The sequence below is a fragment of the Cygnus olor genome, chromosome 15 (assembly GCF_009769625.2).
Source record: "Cygnus olor isolate bCygOlo1 chromosome 15, bCygOlo1.pri.v2, whole genome shotgun sequence".
Lineage (NCBI taxonomy): Eukaryota > Metazoa > Chordata > Aves > Anseriformes > Anatidae > Cygnus > Cygnus olor.
The window spans coordinates 15,328,879-15,345,045 of NC_049183.1; the positions used below are offsets into that span (position 1 = coordinate 15,328,879).

Consider the following 16,167-nt stretch of genomic DNA (forward strand, 5'->3'; position numbering starts at 1 on the left):
AGCTTCTGAGCTTAGGTTGCCAAAACTACTCTTTCTGAGGACTACACTGATATCCAACAGGTGAGCTCTAGGCTGAGCTGGTCAGATCTGGCAGAGGCAGGTACTGCCAGAAGGAAAGTATCTAGAATTTTGTAAGATTTCCTGAATTCCCTCTGCAAAGCAGTACCAGCAGTTCTTAGGATTTTTAGCTCCTACGCTATAAAGTTTACACCTATGGAGAGACAGCCTTTTGCTCTCTCCTGCACACAGTATGTGGTACTACTGTAGTGATGCTACATTTACTCAGCATCTGGCTTTGAAACTGGGTCAATACAGTTCTATCCCCAAAGCACAGGAGTTTAAAATACTCTTACCTGTCCTTAAAGAACCTTCGAAAACCAAATGCCACCAACTTCAGAACTGCCTCGAACACAAAAACTATGGTGAACACGTAGTTGCAGTACTTCAGGGCTTCATCCAGGGACTGAAAAGAGAGGCACCAGTTAGACCAACCGAGCTGTCCTTTCCAAGACCCAGCGTAGAGGGACTGGCAGAAACAAGGGTGGCATAAGCACAGAGATGTAAGAAGTAAAGTCATAATAGATTGCAGAGCTCTGTTACAAAATTGCACTAAATCACACAGCAAAACTCAAATAAAGGATTAGAAACTGATGTAAACAAAAACTTCATAAGCACTAATAGTTGTTGTGCTAAAAACAATGAGAACCATCAATCCTCCAACTTCACCACATAAATTATTCAAGGTCTGGGGCAGAAAGAAAGCTTTACCCTTTCCCCATCTAATAAAGTTTACTTTTTCTGAACTGCATAGCCTTGGGTAGAATAAAAGACTTGATGGATGATTTCTTCATTCCAACATGGCAATCCTTAGGACAATGGCTTTGATTAAAACACTCAGAAAAATAAATAATGTTGGGGATGGATTAAGTCTTGCCTTCTTGAAAAATGTTACATCTCTAGAGCTAGGCAAAGTATATCCATATTTGGTGCAACGTTCACTCTCTCTATAGAGCTGCTCTCGGAAGTCAGGAATCCACAGTGTTTATACTTTAAGATGATGAGTGTTTATAATGGATTTCATTGGAACTGGAGGCCAACAATAGCAAAAGAATCTTGCTTGGACCTTAAAATAGATAGTTGCAGAGTAAAACAGCTCTTTGGTTGAGTAGGGATTTGGAGAGAGAGGGGAGGGAAGGGAAATTTAGTTAAATGTAGGATAGGTGTATTACAATAAAGAATGACAACAATAAACTTCAAAATAGACACAATTGGAAATAGAATGTATTAGAGAAGGAGAAAAAAGCTTTTCTGCTTTGTTGACAGAGGAACCCTCAGGCCACAGGAAAGCTCTCCTTTTCACATTTGTGTGATGGCTATGCTTTGCTGACCCTAGATATATGGGATGAACATGATTTTTTGGGAATGGGAGATGAAAATTTTTCAGACATTAGCAATCCTCAGTGCACTACTCTCCCTACATTTTTCCCTAAAATAAAATGGCTACCTTAAAAGAATGTGGGACTATATACTATTTCATATAAAGCTCACTGCCTGAGCCTAAATTCTTAGGTCACTTTTGATCGTTTGCATTCAGGTTCACACCATGGTGTTTTACATGAACATAAAACAAGCATAAATAAGATCTAATCTGGATATGTAACATTTACACGTGAAGCAGAGACTGTTATATAAGGGAGTTACAGGGGCAGAACAGCACAGTCAGCTGGCATAACACACAAGGTATCCCGTGGCTTGGGGCCCCCCTGGCTTAGCTTCTGGGAGACATTTGCAAGTTACCAGCAAACTATGCAATACTAAAAAAGCAAGCACTGAGCCTAGAGCTCCCTGAATGATAATGCAATGGAAGGTTAATATATACAGCAAATGGAAGGGCTATATGATTTATACCAAAGGTTTTCTTGGGAAAGAAGGATTTTATGACATGTGAAGAAAAGAAAGGCTGAACTTAAGTTGGCTTATTTCAAATTCATTGAGGAAATGAAATGTTGTTGTGCATGCATTAGCTTCATGGTTATACCCATTAACAGAATATTCTAAAACTCTTGATTGTTTTACAGTGTGAGGGTCAGTCCTAGTAAAATTTTAGTTCACACTCCATTAGCTGTATTCACTATTTCTTTTGTTGTTGTTTTGTTTTGTTTTCATACAAGAGCAAGGGAATCAAGCTTTTGACTGTGGCAAGTGACTGAATGCAGAGCTGGCCTAGAGGAAGATGGATGTGTGACACTGAACCTGGAGGCTGCTGAGGGTCTCAAACAACAGGGAACGGTCCCAGGGAAGTGGGGTTGGCTGCCACCCCCACGCTGCCGTGTTTCACAGCCCACACATTGCTGGGCGGCTCTTACCTTTGGCTGGTTGTAGTGCTCCATTGACATGGTGATGACATTGATGCCAATAATGAACGTGATGAAGAGGTCGAGGTAGTGGCTGGTGCAGAGGCTGTGAATGTACTTCCGTGCCGGAGAATAGTCCGCATAGTAAGGCCTGCGCTGGGCTTCTGCAGAAAAAGACAAAAAGGCAACGCAATGAGTGCAGGCCCTGCTGCTTGGTTGGCAGCCGTCACAACCACACCATGGCCTTGCCACGTCTAATACACACACGGATGCAAGGCAAAGTCCTTGGGAGAACTGCTTCAAGCAGGCCATGTGAAATGGCCAAGTGCTTCTACCCAGCAGCGAAGTCTTCAAGAACTGTGGCAGGGTTATCAGGCTGAGCCAAACCTCTTCTGCCTGCAGAAGGGACCTCCACACCTTTGACAACCAGGTCCTCTTCTCTCCCAAGTGTTCTCTGTTCTTACCACTGTCTCAGGCTAGAGGACAACCTTTTCACGTAATGGGCCTCTACCACAAACCAGGAAGGGTGAGAAGCAGGATGGAAATGAGAGCCTAAAAGCTCCAAACCCAGCAAAGCTTCAACTCCAGTTTTGAGAAAAGGCCCAGAGCAGGTCTTGTCGGTCTGGACTCTGCCACATCTCTTCTAACCCAGCTGATGTCAGGTATGTTACATGTAAGTAGGAGAACATAACCTGAGCTCAGCATCTGCAAGAGAAGGCTTTTGGTGTGTTACAGAGGTCTAGAGAAAACACAGTAATGCCTGTGGCAAAGTAGGCACATGCGTGAGGGTTATGAGCACACGGGGTAGCATCAACGACGATGGAGCGGGGTGCTCAGCACTTGGCTCTACAAAGACTGTCAGCACAAGCTCCTCTGAAAATACAAGAACGAGGGCATGATTGCATCTAAAAAATATGTAGGCTATGACCACATGAATTTTGTATCTCTGCCTCTGGGCATGACTCCTCCTTTCTTCTCTTTGAAATAGGGAAATTTCTGCACATGACCAATTTTCCGGGGCTGTTCCAAGGCGAGTGTTTGGACACTGCCCTGTGACTCAATTGTATTTATTGCATGTGTCTCTCTTAAATTAGACTGTGACCACAAGATAGCTGAGGGCACTCTGATGGAGTCTAATTCTTTTCAAACTTAAGAAATATAAATATTCAAAGAGTGTACTTAAGGCCAAACTCAGCATTACTGTAGATTTTGCAAGTGCAAGAGACAGGTCACACTAAACCAGGGTAGGATTGTTCTTTATAAAGAGTGTTTTTTTGAGCAAATTCGGTTTTAAATGCATTAGGAGTAAGGAAAAAGTAGTTGTTTCACCTTAAAAATAATGAGGAAAATAAGTTCAAAAGTACTCAGTGCCCTCCTGAAATACATCTTCCACTCCTCTCATCTTGTTAATATCTTTCAGATGGAGTGACTCTTGAAATGTTTGTTGTTGTTGTTTTTTTTTTGGTAGTGCAACTAATGCCAGATTGGAGTCCAAGACTCTAAAATAAATTGGATAAAAGGAAACTGAATCTGCTGCCCTCTTTCAACTACTATTTTTTTTTCTGGTAGTTAAAAGTGGAGTGAAGGCATTTTGAAAACATTTCCTTCTGATTGGGGTCACCTGGAGTTATTTTTTTTCTGCTAGTGGGTGTGGAAAAACAAGATGAAAGCAAACACAATTGTCTTTGAATTCATTTTCTTGTTGCTTATGTGCCTAAGTCCTACCAGTCATCTTGGACTGGTATGGCTGTCTTTGCTACTGAGCTCGGCTGATCTTCTGGTATGTCTAAAAAAAACAATAATAAAAATGTTGCAATAAATATTACTAAAGTTTGTACAATGTGCTTTCATGTGTATTCAGGATTGTGACATGCTCTTCTCTTTTTGCTGGAAATGTCTTCTTGGGAATGCAAAAGAAAGCTTCTGGGAAGGTCTGAGAATACTCTAAAGGGCCAAACTTTATATTAAATGTCTACTTATTATGGACTAATGATTGATTAACAGATCTCAGAACATTAGCAGTGATGGGCGGTGTGTGAAACCTGGCTGCACAGTCAATGACTGCAGCTACTCTCTAACCTGTACAAAGGCAGCCATTAACTATTCAGTAGAAGATCAGATGTTTATTGCATTTTGTAGACTATTTATATAATTCTAAAGACTAATCCCAAGAAGACAACTTCCATGTAAAGCTGCTGAGCAGCAATCCTTCTGTGCTGCCTGTCAGCAGCACAGCTCCCTCTTTACATGGGCTGGATATCCAAACAGTAAAGAGGAGCCGCCCAGCCACATCGGAGCGTGTGCTTTATTGCATCAAAGTGTCTCGGAGCTCTGCATCTGTACTCTGCCAGGGCTTAGTGCTGGCTATGCCTGGTCATTGGGTTGCTCAGAAAACTTGGGACAGGTTTAGCTGAGCCAGGATGAGGGAGCTCTAGGAAATTCCTTTCTCGGTTAGTATGCTCTACGCCCCTGAAGCCAGGTTAACAGATGAAGAACAGGTCTCCTTGGGGGACACATACAAGGACAGTCTGGGATAAAGTTGACAACGCTTGGAAACACATGCAACAACACCGTCATGCTGAGCACAGCAACCCATGCAATGTCCATTAGAGGAGATACTGCTCATGCGAGGCTAACGGTAATGAGCAGGGGTGTGCAGGAAGGACGGGTGAGCTTCTGCTCTGAGTGATGCTGGTGTTAGGCTGGGGCCATCCCATGAAGGCACAGGGTTTGCAACAGGGTGAAAGCAGTGAGAGATCAGCCACGTAGCTTCACTGCAGCTCTGATCCCCTCCGAGAAGGAAGGGAGGCTGCGTGTCAGAGCTCCAAGGCCCCCAGCTCGGCTGGGTCACTTCATTCCTGGTCCCCTTAGGATCAGGAGCTTCACTTCAGTCATCAGTGCAACAAGTGATGCTGGCCTCCTCTCAGTTCAGACATGCATTTGCACCACTTATGAGATACCATCTTATTCTCACCAGTTTGGGTGTAAGTGTTCACTGCACACACCTACTGCTATAGCCTGCTCAGCCAGAGACCTGGGCTCGACAGCAGAACTGTACGAGGAGAACACCGGACCGTGGGGACGTGGGCACAGCAAACAAGGGAGATAGAATACATCCTTAATTACAGTAGACAGAATGCAACCTGTGCCTGGTTGCTCCAGGGAAATGGTTCCTGGGATGAGACTCCAGTCAGCCAACTGGCAGACATATTTCAAACACAGACAAGCATCCTCTCAGCTGCAGCTGACAGTTTGAGTTGGTGGAAACATGGAAGGGAAAGGAGACACCATCAAACACAGACAAAAGGAAAACCACAGTCCTGTCTCGCCCCCACTTCTGGATGTTGGCTAATGCTTGGATCTCACCTCTCTGAAGAATATTTAGACTTCTTTGCTTGTGATTTTGCTGACATGAAAATGAATGAAGCACTGTCTCCTAGCTAAAAGGCATTTAGGTTGGCATTACAATTGCTAGCTAAAGCTCCTCCATTATTCTCCTCTGCATGAAACATTAGAAAGCCCTAATGGGTTTATAAGCATGCTTGGCACAGAGTAGCTCTGTACCTGCAGCTGCCTGGAAAAATAAGCAAGATGGTTTGATAATTCCCTAGTTGGAAATATTAAACACTAAGATATGCAGCGCCTGAATTTTTAGTTACAGCTCAAATGTTTCTGCTGGATACAGAGATGGCTGTGGCATTGAGAGGATGGGCTAATTTAAATACCACTGTGTGCTGCCCATGATTGCTCATCCCCAGGGAGAAAGGCTTACAGTCAGTGCTCTGACAGGCATCTCTGTCGGGTCTTAAAACAAAACCAGCTTGTTCCTTCTACAGTGCTGTAGAAGTTCCTGCTACAGTGCTGTTCCTTCACAGATGCTCAGCTCTGTGTTGGGAAATGCCAGTTGGAGGAACATGGCTGTGGCCACACTCCTCTTGTATGGAGTGGAAATCAGGAACTTTCTCAATTCTCAGCTTTTGGGGTCTTCCCAGGGACCCATGACCTGCTGTCAGTCCTGCAAGACACTCTCTTCTCCCCAGCTAGGGCTTCTCTGGGCTGTGTCAGATGTTCGGAGTTTCCAGCACTGTTTTCAGCACTCAGTGTCACCCAGACCCCGCTCACAGCCCTTGAAGCCCAGGGTACTGCCTGCATCTGACCTGACATCAGCAACTGCTGGCTTCCCAGCAGATACAGGCGGGTTGCGTTTGGCCCCGTGTCCTGAAGGCAGAGAAGATCAAGCTGATCCATGTGGTTTTAATCAAAAACTTTAATCTGGGGAGGCTGGTTTCAGTCTGTGTCTTCTGAGAACTTCATTAAAAGGTTAGGAGCTGCAGGATGATTAAATTATAGTTCACTTATTTACATGGTAGATTTAACTGATGGAGGTAGTGACTGTGTCAGAAAAATATTCTACTTTATCTTCAATTTTTACCTTCACATGAAAAACTACGCCATGCAGTTCTGCCTTTAAAAACACATCAAATACATTTGTACAGCATATTCTACACCCTGCCCTCTTTTTTCATGTGAGCACAGTTAACCTGGCAAACCCACTGCCTTACTGCAGTGCTGGAGTGCTGTTGTATGTTCTTTGCACACCAACGGTGCCTGCAGTGGACTGCAAAAGCAAACTGCACTCGCAAAGTGATGCTGTCCTTGCCACATCAATGCAAGAGGAGAGGGGGACAGGGACTGAGAAGCCTATGTCACCGAGGAGGCCCAAAAGGGCACTACCAGGACACAGGTAACAAGCAGTGGGGCAGCCAAGGGCACCAAAAACTGGAGTGTGACTTTTTGACTGGCCAGACCCATGCAGTGGGATGCTGTTTTGCCATGCCCTGCTGCTCCCTGCTCTCAGCACTGGCCCTGGCTGCTCTCAGCTGGGTTTATCACAGCCTGGCCATAAAGGCTGGGCCCTGCAGCCCGAACCAGACACAGATACACAGGACTTTTGATTTTTAAGCTCCACAGGCTTGCTGCCTGTGGCTGAGGACAGACTGAGCAGTGCTCTCTGATCCTGGACCAGACCTGCACAGCCTACGATTCCTACCTTGGATGGGGCTCTCAGGGCACTGACAAGATGAGGTTTAAACCATTTCCAGGCCTGAGTTCCAGCCTACTATGCCTAAATGGTGCACTTCTCTGTGTGGAGGTACCTATAGATGCCCAAAGACCTAAAATACAGAAATGGACAGGGTTGCTACACACACAGGATGTCATTACAGGTAGGTAAGAGGACAAAACGACAAGGTGCCAGGCAGACAGGGAAGTCCAGATGGGTGGATGCTGCTCAGATGGTATATTTGATAGCTATGCTGGATTTTACTCCTGTTAACTGCCTTAATTCTTCCTTTCCCTATGGTCTCTTCAGGCTAAATGCTAGAAATGGCAACTGAAGGAAAAGCATGGCTTTCTGCTAGGCTTTCCACTGCAGTTTCCTTGCTCCTCCGCAGAACCACTGGTCTCCTGTGTCTCATCCTGTCTCACAGGATGGTGCACCCATCCCTCTCACCCACTCCTCCATGCGGGTGATGAACACAGCGCTGGGGCACATGAAAGGCTGCCCAGCCTGCCCTGTGTCACCACGCAGCGTCCCACAGCAGCACGCACACACCAACACTCCAGCAGAGACTCACCGCAACGCACAGCACCAACCACATCTCCCATCTTTCTGAGTCTGCCGCATTTTTTTTTTTTTTTTTTTTTTTTTTTTTACCAAATCCAATCGTCTTCTACATCACCTAGGAGGTGAAACACCCTCCCATTTAAACAAACAAAAACATTAAAATGTAAATATAATCCCCAAATATGTGTATCTGATATTTGAATTTGCCCTATTAACAACTCAGATTTGGATGCCAAGCTCTCCATGCTGAACAGAGGCAGGTAGGAGACAGATGCTCTGAGGTAACCTCCTGGAAGCCCTGCACATGACCAAATGTTTAGACCCTCATTTGCTGAATTGCACTTGATCACCTTCCAGAAAGCTGTCCTCCTCCCTGTGTGCTCTCAGTGAATTCCTACAACCCACATCTGTGTAGTGCCTGGGTCTGCAGCCCGAAACATGTCCTTGACTTGATCCTATCTTTATGTAGCTGGATAAAGAGAGACGCTGTAACTATGTCCATCACTTCAACAGGGACTGGCTCTTTTCGGTCTCTGAGCAGTGAGCCACAGACAGGCTTGTAATAAGATTTACTCACTAATCAGGAACAGCAATGAGCTGTGCTTAAGCTACCACTCTATACCTGTGCTTCAATCTATTTCCTGTAAGGTTGCTTTATGTTCTCCGTTTGCATACAAGTTATTTCTTTGCATATAATGTTTGAGTTTATCTGAGCGTCTCCTTGGGTCAGCACACGGGTGTAGAAACACTGCACAAGCAGGAAGGAGGACTCCTGAGAGCCTGAAACTGATTGCTCATACTGTGCTTGAAATGCTGCCTTCAGGGTTTCCACTTCTAATCCTAGCTGGAACTTCAAACTAAAAAAAATGAAATGGGAAAAAGGAAATGAAATTGCATTTCAACTCTTCTGAATCTCTGAAGAGATTCAATGTCTGTTTGCGGCTGGATAGTTTGATCTAGGCTTCATTTTAACCCAGCTACTTCACTCACAACTAGCTAAAATGAAGTGGGCTTGGCCTTTAGTCTGGTGTCAGGTCAGTCTGTCATTAAGGCCCTGTGGAGACCAGGGTGCACACGTTGGTGCTGAGGTCTCCCATGACTCTAATAAAGAGGAGCACAAGAGCAGAAGTGGAGCTGCAAGGGACACAGCTGCCTGCCTTCTGATTCGAGTGTGGATGGATGGAGGAAATTGGCTGGGGATGAGGTTTCCACCAGCAAAACCTCTGAGTGCTATGTCCTCACAGCCAGACAAAAGACTATTCAACCTAAATGCAGTTTTCCCTGCTCAGAATGGATACCTAAGGCCTGATGTCTGGGAGACAACCAGCCATTTATCACAAGGAGATATTAGGTCCTTACAAGAGATTACACAGAGCAGCACAGTGCTAGGCAAAGAGCCACAGGGCTTATGTGGCAAGTGGGGCCAGAAGTACTCAGGCCCTCATCCCTGAATAAGCTCAGCTTTGATCACAGTGGCTAGGCCATGTTCTTTTGCTTACTTGCTTGCCAGCATCTAACACCAGCTATCCCTGTTTGCTAAAATGGTCTGGGAAGTTACAGTGACTGTTTTCCTGGCAGTTCCCCTGGGAATACCCAAGAGAGGCTATAGGTCTGTTCTTGGTGAAGCCCACCAAGGAGCAGTGGAGGCGAGCATCAATACATGAGAAACTCTGGGAAGGTTTGGGCCAGGAAAGGAGCATATGCTCCACTGTTTCTCCGGTCTGGCTTGATCATCCTACTGGATCAGTCCCAGAACACTGCTCAGCACGGAAGGGCTCCCCCCAGCCTGTGATGGGGCAAGCATCTCTTGTAATGGACATCTTCCAAAGAAGGCTTTTCTGGACAGCCCCATCTCAGGGCTCAATTCTTTTCCCCAGGGCTGCTGGTATGTTCATGTCCTCATGCATCATGTTTGTGGCATGCGGGGCCATGCGCTAGGACGCTAAAAGGCATCGCAACTACTTGGGCTAAGAAAAGGATTAATAAATCAAACCACCACCATCCTCAGATGCAAGCGGCACATTAAGCCTCAGGGCTACCCTCAGGACTGGCCTTCACGTGCACGGCAAGCATTTCAGCTGTTTACTCACTGCATCCCTGAGTCGCACCATGAGCTCCTGCTTGGTGCTGGGGAACCTTAGGGACACCTTTGCCTTGCAGAGCACGTTAGTTCCTGCTAGAGGACTCTGCTTGGAGAGGATTTGCTCCCCAGCCAAGTAAACAGGTAATGCTTTACGTCAGGCTTGCAGAGGACAATTCCAGGGTGTTGGCAACCCGAGACTTAAGGTACCGCCAACAAGGTAACGAAGCAAAACAGCCTCTTGAATCCCATGGAAACAAAACCAAAGGAAAATGAAAGTCTTGCTTTGGGAGCAGGCAGGGCTCAGAAAGATTTTGGTTTGTAACACAGTCTACCGACCAGACAGGTATATCTCCTTACTCCTGCGCTTTTTCTCCAAGCGTCTCAGACGTTTCTCCTCCCGACGCCGGGCCTCCTCTGCCTCCTGGTGCTGTCGGCACTTGTGGAAGTTCTCCACCACCACCCCCACAAACATGTTGAGCACGAAGAAGCTGACGATGAGCAGGAAGGAGATGAAGTAGAGAAGCATCCAAGGGTTATGGTTCTGGATGGGCTGGTGGGGTGGAGAAGAAAATAACGAGAGAGAGAAGTGGCATAGATAAGATGTGTATAAGTCAGGATATTCGGCACCATGTAACAAGACAGCCTGGTACACTTGTGTGGAGAGGAGGAGAGGGCTGGGAGGAGTTAGGAGATTTTTCTCCAAACAGTTTCCTCTCATTCATTTTCTCACTAGCTACATCTTACTTTTGTTGTGAAACTTGCCGTAGTCCCTATAATTTGGCTTATGGGATTTAATTATTTCAGCATTTATTTCACATAGCTTAAAATAAATCTCAGTGGATCTGTATCATCCCACCTGGGAGATCATTTTAGGTAAAGAAAGGCTCCAGCTTATTTTTTTGAGATGAGTGTTCATTGTTTCTCACTTGTTATGAGATCTTCAGAAGCAGAAGAAAATTAAGTGCAAAGTGTTACTGCAGCTACAATGGGGTAACTACTTCTCATCTAAGACTTTTGACTTACCTTTGCGTGTCTCACAGCACACAACCTTAATGTCTTTTTCATAGCAACCCTGATTGTTTCCCTTTTCATTTGAGTTTGCTCATATTCATCTTGCCTTCCGTGGAGTCACAGTGCAATGGCACACATGGGCCAACTGAAGTGCCATTATTTTGAGTAAAATCCCCATCAGTAACTGTGTACTACAAGGGGTGCAGCCACTGTAAAAGCTACTCAGTGGAGGATGGAAACCCTTGGCAGCATGATGGGCAGTCAGGACCTCAAGTAGGTCCCATAACTCTGCTCCTCCCTGGGACTTCAAACACCAATCAAGTATGGGATTTCTGACAGCAACACTTCTGGACTCTGCAGTACATTACCTGTTGGTCAATACCCACAGCATCCAGACCATCATACATGATGTTCACCCAACCGTCTTTGGAGGAGAGGACAAACAAGGACATGAGGGCCTGTAAATGAAAAGCAGAGAAGACTGGTCTTGCATTTTCCCAGAGAAGAAACTACTAATAGGCAATGCTCAGCAAAACCAATCCACAGCTCATAACACATCATCTTCCCTGGAGCTGGTGAAGAAATGCAACATGTGGTTTGATTTACCTGTTTGCATACCTGGCTTAAAACTATAGCTGAGCAACCTATGGTCAATAACATTCAGTTTCCCTCACATATAGGCTCATTTTTGCTCAGCCACATCAGGCTGTCTGGTCACCTAAGCATGATTAAAAATCAATATGCCAGGCTGGACAAATGTCATGAGGTTTAATAAAGTTTAACAGATCCCAGTTCCTACTATGGACTGTTGCTTTTCAGCCAGTATAAAACACCTTTTTTTTTTTTTTTGGCAAACCTAACAGCTAGCAGCCAAGAGATTCAAAGTGACAGTTGAGCTCCATACACAAGGGATTGCATGCAAAAGCAGTGCTTTTAAGACAAAATTCTCCTAAAAACAAGGAATTGTATAACCCTAGGAAGTCCGTTTGCAAGACACATTGAGAGGTGACCTGATTCTTACCCTAAATCAGGGTTGTTTCTGATAGTTGAGTAGCTATGCTGTTCTTAGAAGCTTCCTCTGTTGGAGGTTCTACACCCACTTCAAAGAATATGTTTTAAGTGCTCATTCATTAAAAACTGGTAAAGAAAATTCCTGCAACGAGGACTTTACCTGTCCCAAATTGTCAAAATTGTACTTCCGTCGAACCCATTTGTAGCGTGCGTTAGTACAGTCAGTCTTCGTAGTGATGTTTTTCACGTCAGGACCATCACAGTAGTAGAATTTGCCTTTAAAAAGCTGTATTTGAGAAGCAACAACAACAAAAGAAAAAAACAAAAAAGGAGCAGCTATGGAAAGTCTGTTCCTCTGATTTATCTTTCTGTCCCCCGGTAGAGCTTTTTTCCATGTTCAAATTCCTTTTCTTTCCTCCCAGCTCAGACACCTGTCTTAACACACACAGCAGGAAACCACCTCTGGTGAAAATTCAGGTACTGAGACATACATGCTTACTGCCTCAGATACAACAGAAGAAAGGCGATCCTGCAGGCCTGCTTTGTCTTGATGGGAGGATGAGAATCTCCCATATAGAAGAAGAGCTAACATATGAATCCCAGCACTCAGAGACATGAGACTCAGAATTTGGCTTTTCCTTCCCCTTCCCAGGGAGGTCTGTTCTTCTAAACCTGTGGACCTTCCAGTGAGAAGATGTCAACCCCACCCCAGAGCATCTCTTCTAGAGCCTGGCTCTTCTTTCCTAACAACTAACTGAAATGTTCCCCTGGGGAGACTTAAGCTCATTATTTCCACCTTAACCCCAGGCGGTGAGAAAAACCTCTCTTTTGCAGCAGTTGCTTACATAAGGCAGTGGTGAGGGAAATACTCTACCTGTACCCCTAAAATCCCAAAGATAATGAAGAAAGCACAGCAGATGAGAACGATATTCCCAATAGGCCTCAAGGAGGAGATCAAGGTTTCTACCACCAGCTTCAGACCTGGGGCTCTACTGATGACTCTGAAAAATGCAAAACAATAAAGCTTTTAATTTTTATTAAAATTTCCTGTTATTATATGGTTGCTTTTTCACCTCTGCTTGAGCTTCAGTAAAACTAACAAAACCCCCCTCTACCTGCAGGCAGCATCCAGAGATGATTACTGACTTATTTGGACAACCAAAACATCCACAGTTACATTAGATGGAATTAAAAAGTTTAAGACAGCCTGTTGGTAGGCTGTTGGGCAACTGCTTACTAGCAACAGTGAGGAGGAATTACTCTGTATGGGCAGAGTATCATGGAGGTTCCCACTATAGGGCTATTTGCTCCTCGGCCAAGAGGGCTGGGCCCCTCTGACGTCTCTGTGATCCAACCAGAGGGACACACTCCATGCAGGAGCCTGCTTTCTAACACCATGAGTGAACAGCTTTGTAGTGGCACTAGAGAGCATGTCCTCTTAGTGTAGAGCTAGAAATGGAGGCACAAGTGAGGTCCCCGCGAAGGGCTCATTGGAAAAGCAGGTGAATCCCAGGCCCCCTGTCCCCCAGGGAAACAAGGCCCTAAAGCACGTGCCTGTCTGCCTTCCCATCAGTGGGATTACACAAGCCCTCAAAAGTGAGGCCTAAGCGCTCACCTGCCCCGCTGGCCTGCGCCCTGTAACAACATTTCAAACAAAGTAATTTCAGTTTGTTTCCTAATTAGTTCCTGAACTGACTCTTTGCCAACAGGGACTTGCGACCAACAGCTCCACAGCCAAAGGGTCATCCCATTAAAGAACAGCGGTGCTTGCTTGCTGTGATGCAATGAGAGGCCAGCCATGCTCTGAGCACAGCCTGAAGCGGGTTTTGGGTATTATGGAGAGCGTTTCCCTTTTCTGTTCAAGTGCCTGGAGAACAGCTCTCCCATGGGTGTCTGAAAAATGTGTTTGCACACAGAAGTGTAACTAGCCTGAGCAAGCTTTTCTGGGAAGCTGGGTGTTTTGACTGAAAAACATCAATTTTTTTTTTTAATTTTTATTTTTAGGAGGGGCCTGTAGAGGGGAGAGAGTACGAATCCTTGCAGATAGTCTGAGCTTGCATGGCTAATGAGGCTTTAATGCCTGCCAAACAGAGAAAATAGCAGAGACGCATGCTGCAGGGACAAAAGGTTTCAACAGGGTCTTGTTTGGCAGTACATAATGTGGCAGTCTGAACTGCACCTACAAAGTGTTAGGAATGGTCCCCGGAGGAATCCTAGGAGAGGCTGTGATAAGTGAAGCCAATGTGAAGGGTGACGAATTCCCCTCTATTAATAGGTTCTGCCCTACTTATTCTCTGAGACCAATTCCCTTTTTTCCCTTATGTTTGCTTATGAGCCGCCTGTGCCCTGATTTCTGTTCCCAGTTATGTGTGTCAGACAGATGCCCCGAAGCCCTGCCAAGCCACGGCTTGTCCAGGGTGACCCAGAGCAGCTCCAGTGAGCCAGCACTGCAAGGGAACCCCCATGCCACCAGCAGAACAGAGTGTGGGAGCAAGAAACAGGACAAACACTCACAAAGCTACTTGTCAGCAAGAAAATGCAGAGCAGCAGACAAATAGCTCTTGCTCTGGCAGTCATGGGCCTAAATAAGATTGCCTCTTCCTATTACTCTCATAAGCAAGCAGCTTTTCATCAGAAAGCCTACAGGCCTCTGGAGGTGCCTATCTTATTTCCACTGAAATTTCATGAAAAAAGGCTTGTGTTTCTTGCTGAGCAGGATAGAAATAGGACAGGAGCCGTAAGCTGATAAGAATCCCCCAAGCACTAACGCTCTTTGTTATTGCGTCATTGTAAACAAAATACAAATTCTTTTTCCTTTTCTCAAATAATGAAAGCATCTTCCCATCCTCTTCCTAACTGAGAGCTAAATTGTTTTGCAATGATCTTAGATATGCAGGCATGGGACAGCAGGTATAGACGCTGGAGCTTATCAAATTATCATCAGCACCTGTTCAATTGCAAATTCTTTCTCAGCCAACGCGACCTCCTTGCTCGGGGAACGACTATGACGTTGCACAGCTTAACAAGGAGCCAGACTGCTTTGTAAAACGGTGATAAAAATGCAGCGTGGAGGAGGCATTCAATGCACTAACTGCCTGAGTATGATAACACCACTCTCTCCAAACTCTGTTCGCTCTTCTCCACGCCCCGGAGAAGAGCAATTATATTAGAACTAATCTCACTCTTTTCAAACAGTTTCACTAGATAAAAGCTCCCCAAAGGTGATTCTACCCATACTGTGTTTCAGCTTTTTGTGTTATTAAGCAAAGTCTTGACGGATCATATGCATTTTTTCAAATTCCTTGATTTATCAACACAAAATAAACTTAGTCACCCTATCCATGAACATACCGGAGAGGTCTCAAGGTCCGCAGAAGTCTCAAAACACGAAGGACACCGAGGATCTTAGCTCCGCCTGCTGATGCCATGGAGACAATAATGTCAATGATAGATACGAAGACCAGGACTCCATCCAGAACATTCCAGCTGCTCTGTAGATAGGTGTTCTCCCCAGAGAAAAAGCCAAGAGCTACTACCTACAGCCAGGAGAAGAAGGACATTTAAATCTGCACCAGGATCGTAACTATGTCAGATTTTCAGTCTTTGTCAGGCCTCACTATGTGTCATAGGATGGAGATATAATTACCTTAACCATCATTTCAGCCACGAAGATTGCAGTGAAGATATAATTAGAAACACTCAGGAATATCCTTTCCTTTAAAACATAAGCAACAAAACGCAGCATGTTATTTAAAGAGGTTAGAAAACAAACATCTTTTATTTTACAGGGTCTTGCACTGACAAGACTAAGATGTGCTTGTGAGATCAAGGAAGAAAATGACTCAGGTGCTCACCGTGCTGTGTGGGTCTATGTCTGGTCTCTCCAGCGCTATAGTGATGCAGTTGAGAAATATGAAGACCAGCACCACATGATCAAACATTTTGTGGGCAATGACTTTCTGGCACATCACTCGGAACCTGTAGAAATGATGGAGAGAAAATATCCTTCAGATGTTTGGGTTAGCAAGAGACTCCCACCTTAACGGCATGTTCTTGAAAGCCACCAGCATCAGCCCAGGTGG

At 45.2% G+C, this 16,167-nt stretch overlaps 1 protein-coding gene across 4 annotated transcripts in view; it reads right to left on the reverse strand.

Moving 5' to 3' along the window:
- The window catches only part of CACNA1H (calcium voltage-gated channel subunit alpha1 H), a 227,814-nt gene that overhangs the window by 25,831 nt on the left and 185,816 nt on the right, over positions 1 to 16,167 (reverse strand). For 3 of the 4 annotated variants that reach the window (XM_040574187.1, XM_040574185.1, XM_040574188.1), the window contains 9 exons: positions 15,940 to 16,063; positions 15,732 to 15,800; positions 15,437 to 15,621; positions 12,960 to 13,086; positions 12,246 to 12,371; positions 11,443 to 11,532; positions 10,400 to 10,613; positions 2,367 to 2,518; positions 354 to 463 (listed from right to left, as the gene is read on the reverse strand). In XM_040574187.1, coding sequence (XP_040430121.1) covers positions 354 to 463; positions 2,367 to 2,518; positions 10,400 to 10,613; positions 11,443 to 11,532; positions 12,246 to 12,371; positions 12,960 to 13,086; positions 15,437 to 15,621; positions 15,732 to 15,800; positions 15,940 to 16,063 — 1,197 coding nt within the window. The remainder of the gene's footprint in view (positions 1 to 353; positions 464 to 2,366; positions 2,519 to 10,399; positions 10,614 to 11,442; positions 11,533 to 12,245; positions 12,372 to 12,959; positions 13,087 to 15,436; positions 15,622 to 15,731; positions 15,801 to 15,939; positions 16,064 to 16,167) is intronic. The other variant, XM_040574186.1, reaches the window with a different exon arrangement.